The 8,690-nt window shown below is 37.9% G+C and overlaps 1 protein-coding gene across 1 annotated transcript in view; it reads left to right on the top strand.

Annotated features, from left to right (window-relative positions):
- Nucleotides 1–8,690, top strand: part of LOC102004723 (maltase-glucoamylase, intestinal) — a gene marked incomplete in the record, with an annotated part of 238,387 nt that overhangs the window by 207,003 nt on the left and 22,694 nt on the right. The window contains 6 exon segments of the mRNA XM_013505005.1: nt 1,572–1,621; nt 2,060–2,227; nt 4,792–4,944; nt 5,266–5,466; nt 7,056–7,210; nt 8,468–8,636. Coding sequence (XP_013360459.1) covers nt 1,572–1,621; nt 2,060–2,227; nt 4,792–4,944; nt 5,266–5,466; nt 7,056–7,210; nt 8,468–8,636 — 896 coding nt within the window.

Genomic DNA, 8,690 nt, shown 5'->3' with positions numbered 1-8,690 from the left:
AATCGCGGTGGTATGAGTCCGGCCCACACTCGGACCCAGGAGCGCTGCCGCTCCCGGAGAACTGGCTGCCTGGGCGCAAGGCGCGGGGGGCTGTGGAAGGAAATATTTTTAAAGGTATAGTAAAAGAGAAGGAAAAAATAGGTTTTGGTCTAGGAGACTGTGTTCATAGTCTTGTTTTCCTCAAGATTTTACTTTTAAGAACTTATTTATTTTTTATGAAGATGTGTAATCTACCAAGTTTGGTCATATTTAAGGTGTACAACACATACATATATTGTGTGTAATGATTGCCACAATCCAATTAGTTAACACATCTACCAACACCCATGCTGTACATTAATTTCCAAAATTTGTACTTCATGTAATTGAAATTTGTACATATATTTCCTATTTTTTTTAGTTTTTAGTCTGTTGCAACCACTGCTCTACCATATGCCTATCTTAGTTCAACTTTTTACAGAGTACATATATAAACAAAATCATGTAGTGTTCAATTTTTCTTCCCATATTTCACTTGGTATAATGTGAGCCATCTTTATCCACATTACCATAAATGGTAGGCTTTGCTTATTTATATGGCTGAATAATACTCCTCTCTATGCATGTGCCAGTTTTTCTGTTTGTCTGCTAATATATGCTTTGGTTATTTCCACATCTTAGTTACTGTAAAAACTGGATTGAAAACTGAAATGTAAGGATTGAAGCTATAAAGCTCCTAGATACATGGGGAAGTTTTCCTTGGAATTGGTCTTGTCAATGCTTCTTTATGACATGTATAGCAGAGGCAACAAAAACAAAAAACAAAGAAACCTTACTACATCCAAATTCAAACGTTCTTCCTAAAAAAGGAAAACATCAAAGTCAAAAGAACACCCATGGAATTAGAGAAAGTACATCTAAACCACATATCTGATAAAATGGTTAATGTAAAAAATGTTGGGAACACTTAAAACTCATTTGGAAGAGCACAAAAATTGTAACTTAAAAACGGGAAAGCATTTAAGTGATATCTTTCCAAAGAAGACGTACAGCTGGCTGACAGGTGTCTGAAAATGTGTTGATCATTACTAAATAGCAGTGAAACGGGTTCAAAATGGCAAGGAGGTACAACCTCAGAACTGTTAGGATGATTACTGTGAAAAAGATAAGATATTGCAGTGTTATCAAGAGTGTAGAGAAATGGAACAAACACTTGGAAGAAATATAAATTTATTTAGCAATCATGTAAAACAATGTAAAAGTTTCTTAAAATATTAAGATAGAAATATATGATCCAGCCATCCGATTTCTAGTGTATATCCAAAAAATGCAGTCAGTCTATCAGAGAGATTGGTGCACTCCCGTGTTCACTGCAGTGTTATTCATAAAGGCCAAGATCCAGAACCAGTCCGTGTTTCCACTTACTGATAAATGAATAAAGAAATTGTGGTAGATATACAATAGAATGTCATTCAGTCATTCAAAGGAAGGAACTCCTGCATTCAGGGAGGCAGGGTCAGCTTTAAGGAGAGACAGGTGAGATTTGTGCTGTGGTGGGCAGGGAGTCTGAGTTGCCTTTTTTCTGCTTTCAGATACTGTGGCCAATAATGTTTACCTTTTGTGTGAGTTTTCTGCCACCCAAGTGAGTACCGCATTTCTACGAATCTTAAGTGTGGGTTTTCATCTGACCAATAGCACATTTGTGCTTGTGGATGTGTGTGATTGTGTATTCAACTTCATTGAGATTCACAACTCTAGTTGAACACATTTTCATTTAGATTTAAGTCCTAGTAGTTGCATTGTGTGTTCAATCAGGGCAGGCCCTAATATTGACAAATCAAAGCAGCTAGTCTTTCTAAATAAAGTTTTCCCAATTGTCTATCTGCATATTGCTGATTTTTTTCTGATTAGTTCAATTCAAGGAAGCTTATGCTCCTTGAGCATGCATTAGTAGCAAAATCTGTAGCTTTCAGAGCTGGGGGAAGTATCTGGTCCTGGGTGTAGCATTTGTATGAGTATACAGGAGAATGTGTGTCTTACAGGCAAACCTTGTGCTTCCCTGTGCTTAATTGTTTTGCAGAACCGCTTGGATGTGACAATTTCTCAGTCAGCCTACCAAGACCCCAATAACTTAGCATTTCAGGAGATTAGAATACTCGGGACAGAGGAACCTGCCAATGTTACCGTGAAACACAATGGTGTCCTGATTCAAGCTTCTCCTAACGTCACTTATGATCCTAATTTGAAGGTAAAAGTCCATTTTGTTGAGGTGTTTATTTCAGTATTCTGTATGGCATCATGGTGTCTTTTCATGCTAAGATTGCATGTGTTCCCAAAGAATCAGAGATCACTGTGAGTTCTGAGTCAGTGTGTTGGGACAGAAAATGGGAATGAGGAGATAGCCAGACAGAATGAATTGCAGAGCTAGTGAGGAATGGTTTTTCCATCCTCACTGTCTTCTCTGCACCTCAGTGTTCTGCTCTGTTCACTGATTTCAGCTTTAGAGAAATAGATGAAGCACACAAGAAGACCAGTGAGGGAAGTGGGGGACAGGATCAGAGGAAAAGACATCTGGAAACTTATAACTATTGCTAAGTTGGGCTGTAGGAGTCCCTTGAATGAAAATTTTGAAGGGCCTGTTTTCTTTGTTTGTTTGTTTTTTGACCTGTATTTTGAGACTGACTCCAACACACATTCTGATTAAATATATTAAGATAAAGAATATATGATCCTATTAAATGAATCCTCATTTGATTAGATCGTGATAAAATAAATGTTAATGAGTTGTAATGAGACCTGACTCTCTTGAGAGGTTGTAATCAGTTCCTCTAATTCCTTAGCATTATAAGAAATCTTTACTCCCAATAATCCTGATCAAAAGTACTACAGGGATTCCTGCTACGGGAGATTTGTTTGTGAGAGGCTTTAGAAATTTCTGGAAAATAAGGCAATTTATGCTTCTAGTGTGATGGCAGGTTGATGACATTTGACATTTTTCCTGAGAAAACATATTGAAGATGCATCCATTATAATGCTAGAAATAAATCATATGTGAGTTTTTACATATGTTGCCAAGAGCAGGCCATTTAAAAAATGCATATGTGAAAACAAGTGCAATCCCTGCCAAATAAATTAATTAACATAAGACCAAAGTAAATCTTTGTTGAGTTTGGAGGAGACATAACCTATACACATAAAAGTGACAGAAAGGAGTCAGGGAACCCACACTAACATTTAGGAGATAGTAATTTACATATTAGTTGATGTTAAAAGCTGCGTGGAATATTTGAGCCTAGTTTCTTGGAGAAGGCAAGCCTAGAGCTGGGCTTTGAAAAAGGACATATCATACAGGAGTTCGTCAGTTCCAAGTGAGAGAACATCCCAAGTGTAACAAATTGGGGTTTTTTTCTTTCCTTTTTAGAAGTGTAGAAGAGAGATGCTGGTATGGATTCACAGGCTCAGGGTGATCAAAACTGAGGTCTTTTTGTGTCTTGATTCGAAGTGGCTGGATATTTTAATTGTCCATGCCTGTGTTCTAGGCCAAATGTTTGAAAAATGCAAGCAGATGCAAGAGACAAAGTTGCAGAGGCATGTCTTCATATAAAGAAAGAAACATCTGGCTAACAACTCTCAGCTTGAATTTACCTTTTCATGGTCATACCTATGCTCCATTGATTAAAAATTTAGCTACTGATTATGAAGTTTGGAATGTGTTATATAGGGGAAGCAAAGAGTAGTGTGTCCTGAAATGGGCTCCATTTTCCTAGAAATGAGTATTTGATAAAGCATTCTAAGTTGAAATATCAGAGTAAGCCAGTCTAAGGACTTGGAGTAAGTTTATATTGTCAGTCTGTGAATCTTTTATAACAAATTTAGCTGCATTTTAGAAGGAGATTTGTTTGTCCGGTAGGAAATTTGTGGAGTATTTGAGGTGCCAGAGTGAGAAACATATACTTGATTTAATTCTTTCCATGTCTCCTAATCATGCCTGATACTAGGTTTGCTGGAGGATTGCAGCAGGATGGGGTTTAGTAGGACAGGAAAGTAGAACATGATTCAGCTTGTGAAGAGACTGGGAGAAGAATGGTTATCTTTCAAACATGATCTTATTGCTGCAGAAAAATGACAGTGTCAGGTGCAGAAAGTTCTATTTCAGTATGAGTGCAATGTAAGACTAAAGTGCAGAAAAATGTGAATTTTGAATTGGTGATTGGGATTCAGAAAGGATTTAAAAGCTGGAGTGTGTAGGCTGGAGAAATGAAGATCCTTGGACGTTAGAAATGTAAGGAGATGTTATGCTCTATAGAACTTACTACTTTGGAAGTTGATAAAAACAGAACATAAATATTTGAAAGAAATAGCCTAAGATCCCACAGGAAAATGGCAGTGAGCCTCCAGGTCATGCAATTCTTACATACTGTTTCTCCTGTCACTGCAGACCAATGAGGAGAACTGGTTTGGGGAGTGCAGAACAACAACATGAGATAATCTTGGAGAGTAGGACAGATCCTTTCTTTAAAAATAATGGCGAGGATGAGGAATTATGGACACAAATCAAAATGGTTATCACAATAGGTTTTATTTAACCAAATGCTTTCCACAGTATAATGTACAAGATTTCAATGTAGTGACATTTGTCTTGTTGCTATGAAGGAGATCACTGATCATATGTAAAACTTTCTTCATATAAACTGCAGTCACATATAAGTCTCATAGACTCTCAACTGATGTCTACTTGTTGGCTTAAATATTTCAGATTTGCAAGACATTTTTCTGAGCATGACTTTCACTGTGACTTCTCCATTCTTACAGGTTGCCATTATCTCAGAAATTAATCTTGTCCTGGGAGAAGCATACACAGTGGAGTGGAGCACAAACATAAGGGATGAAGAAAAAATAGACTGTTACCCTGATGAGCATGGCTCTTCTGAAGCGAACTGCATTGCCCGTGGCTGCGTCTGGGAGGTAAGCATGCTGGTGGCATTAGTGCTCATGGAAATCCTCTACTGTCCTCTACTGTCATGAGCACAGTATGTGAATCTATCTACCAACTTACAGTGGAGATAAAAAAAATGGGTTCCAAAGAAAGTGGATATGGATGTGAGACTCAGCAAGCATAGTAATTGTGCTTTTTGAAGTATTCTGTTTGGAGATCAGTATTTTAAAATTTTTATACTACCAAATGATATATAGTGAATAAGTGTTGTGACTTCATCTCCATGTTATTTGCCTTTTCCAAGTCTTTCAGGAAGACATGCTGACTAGGATATTAAATTTACTTTGCAGGAATCCAGTTCTCCTGGGGTCCCTTATTGTTATTTTGTCAACGATTTGTACTCGGTCAGCAATGTTCAGTATGACTCCCATGGAGCCAGCGCTGAGATCTCCTTAAAGTCTTCTCTTTACACCAACGCCTTCCCCTCCACTCCCGTGAGCCCCCTCCGCCTGCAGGTGACCTACCATAAGGATGAAATGCTGCAGTTCAAGGTAAACATGGTTTATGTGTCAGCTACTGACTCAGCCCTTTTCTGTCTCCCTATTATTTGCTAGTGAAGGTTCAAATCTATTAAATAAGTTTCAAATTTCAGGCTAATAGACTTTATTTTTATCTTAATCCAAAGAGTAGTGGAAATCATTGATAGAATGGTAAGATCTGCTCTAGTTTACATTTAAAGGGATTGTGATGTCTACTCTGAGGACCTGTTTTCAAGAATGAGACCTGGAGATAAAAGTGAGGCACCTTCCCGCTATGTGGCATAGGTGAGGGACTGCTGTTCTGTTTGTGTTCTCACTAGAGCTATGGCCTGAGACGGGCATCTAATGGGTTAAAATGATTGAAGTTGATTGGATTTGTATTCTGAACTCCAATTTACCCTTCCTTTTGGTAGTATAGTACTGTAGCTGTCTCTAATGTGGGCATCTTTGGGAGTCCTTTTCAGTGTTCAGGGCCTTGTGTGTCTTGTTTCCTTATGAAAATAAGTTGATCTTGATTCCATCCTTGGTTAATGCTTACAGAAGTTTGAAGCCTCAGTCTCTATTTCTCACATGAGACTCTCTCAGTGTGCTAGAAAATGTTAAGCATTTCCTTGTCTTTAGTATCACAGTATTTCTACATAGCTCTGCCTTAACTCACACCATACCAGTGTTGTAAATGTCTCTTTCACTTCCCATTAGGATGTGAATTTCTCAAATTGATAATCTTGGAGTTTTCAATTCATATTTCTAGTGTCTAGAATAGTATAAGGAAGCATTATCATACATACTTAGTGGATCAGTGTATATATCATTTTCAGCAAGGAAATCTATGATATTTTTAGCAAAATAGTTCATGTTTTTTGGAGGGAATCATTTCATAATTCCAAATAGTTTTCAGATGCTCACAACACTTCTTTATGCACATACACAAAACTGAAGAAAATATTCAGAAACGTGGCACTGATTTTTGAAAGAATTTTCAACTTAGTACCAATGTGGGATGAATGTACTGCTGTCTTAGAGGCCTTAAAAATAAGGTTTGACAGATACACCACAAAATGCTAAGTCTAATATTGTTTTTTGCTATGTTGATTACATGCTAGATATTGGATGCTTACAAAAGATGAGAAATATCCCATCTAGATGCTTTGTTAGGGAAGTCAAGGGTCTGCTAAGGGTATAGATATCAAAAGCATTAGCCCTGACTAAAAGATTTTTCCATTGACAACAATAGCTGCACTTCTTACGGTGAACAGTATATTGTTTTGATACACTTATGCATTGTGAATTAGTCAATTTAGAATACTTACGTCCTTTATCATCTCAGATATTTCTCATTTCTTTGTTATGAGAATATTGAAATCCATCATTTTTAGCTATCTTTAGTTCTATGTTAAAATATTAACTATAGTCAAATCTGAATATTGAACTTATTCCCCATTTCTTTTTTCTTTTCTATTCTGTTTTTGGGGGCTGGGGTTCCAGGAATCAAACCCAAGACCTTGCACTTGCCAGGCAGGCAGGCACTTATGCTGCTGAGCTATATCCCCATCCCTTATTCCCCATTTCTATCCTTACCTAAAATCTATTTCTTCTCCTAGATTTATGACCCCAACAACAATCGTTATGAAGTCCCAATCCCTCTGAACATACCCAAGGTTCCATCTAGCACCGCTAAGAGCCAGCTCTATGATGTCCTCATTACAAAGAATCCATTTGGTATTGTGATTCGCCGGAAGAGTACAGGCACTATAATGTAAGTGTTTTCTAGTCTGATTTGGATTTTCTGGTTACTTATATGTCCTTGTAGATACTGTTCTGGCTCAAAGCATGACACTTTCCATTTCTGAATCCATGAATAAGTTATTTCCTTCAGGTCTGTTCTAATCAGAAGTGACAATTGTTGGTGAGGCATTTACATGTTCCTGTGAATTCAGTACAGATGCCTTTAATAATTTTAAATAGAGTGATTAATAAATGCATAGGCCATGAAACAGGAGGAGAGTTGACATGTCAAAAAATAGAAGACCGATGTAATACTTGGAAAAGGGAGTAGTAGAGATGAAGTTGCGATGTTAGACGAACTCAGATCAGATGCAGCCCTAATGTCTTTACATATTGTTTTCATGCGAAGTCGTTGAAAAATGTCACCAGAGGAGTGACATGATGTGAGATGCTCTGCATACCTGAGGGTGGTCGGGCATTGAGGAGGAAGTGTGGAAGGTGGGTCTGGCATGGAAAGTGGCAGGTGAGATGGCGGGAAGTGACTGGGCTGGTGTGGAAGGCACAGAGAAAGGAGGCGGTGATTCAGAAAATTAGTGAGTGACGGCTGACTCCTGGGCTTGCAGCAGGGATTTCTGTGTTTATTCTAAGCAAGTATGTAGATTTTGTGTTTTGTTTGAGAGATGATCAGGATCTAGTGGTGGGAGGGAAGCAACAGTTCTGTTATTTTTAGAAGTCAGGTTCTTTTTCTTTCATTTTAAAGATAAAAGAACAAAAACATATTAACAATCAGACATCTATTTACAAAATAGCACAAGAACAATACAAGCAATACTGAATTAAAAATGGTCACAACCATACCTATAAGTGAAATAAATCAGATCTGCATGTGTAAGCAACATATTGTCTCATTAGTGTAAGAACCTGAAAGAGTGAATAAAAATAGGAAGTATGATGGACATTTTGAAATGAAAGGAAACTGCTCAAAAGTAAAAAGCAAGTGGGATGAGGGAAAAGAGAAAAGAAAGAAGGGGAAACTCTGTATTTATGTATATACAGGATAGCTAACAGAGTTGTACCACTGAATTATATCACTTTATTGAAAAGCACAGTTAATGATTAATTATTTGATCAATCTTGCATGTATATATTTATTTTCCTGAGTAACCACTTTGAAGTTATCAATATGTAACACAGCAACCGTTGTTAATTTCCTGTCACCTTGAAAGTTAGGTTCTTGAAGCCAGTAGGAAATCTAAATTTCTTTCCAAAACTACCCTTTGCTTTACAGTTGGGACTCGCAGGTCCTGGGCTTCATCTTCAATGACATGTTCCTCCGCATCTCCACCCGCCTGCCCTCCTCCTACATCTATGGCTTTGGGGAAACGGAGCACACAGCCTTTCGGAGAGACCTGAACTGGCACACGTGGGGCATGTTTTCCCGAGACCAGCCTCCAGGGGTAAGCACAGGACGAGTGGGATCTGTGTATTTTGGTTTGTGTCTAGATGTCTCC

The sequence above is a fragment of the Chinchilla lanigera genome, unplaced genomic scaffold (assembly GCF_000276665.1).
Source record: "Chinchilla lanigera isolate Chin_1 unplaced genomic scaffold, ChiLan1.0 scaffold00093, whole genome shotgun sequence".
Lineage (NCBI taxonomy): Eukaryota > Metazoa > Chordata > Mammalia > Rodentia > Chinchillidae > Chinchilla > Chinchilla lanigera.
The sequence above is the reverse complement of the archived record's forward strand: the minus strand, read 5'-3'. Positions and strand labels throughout refer to the sequence as shown.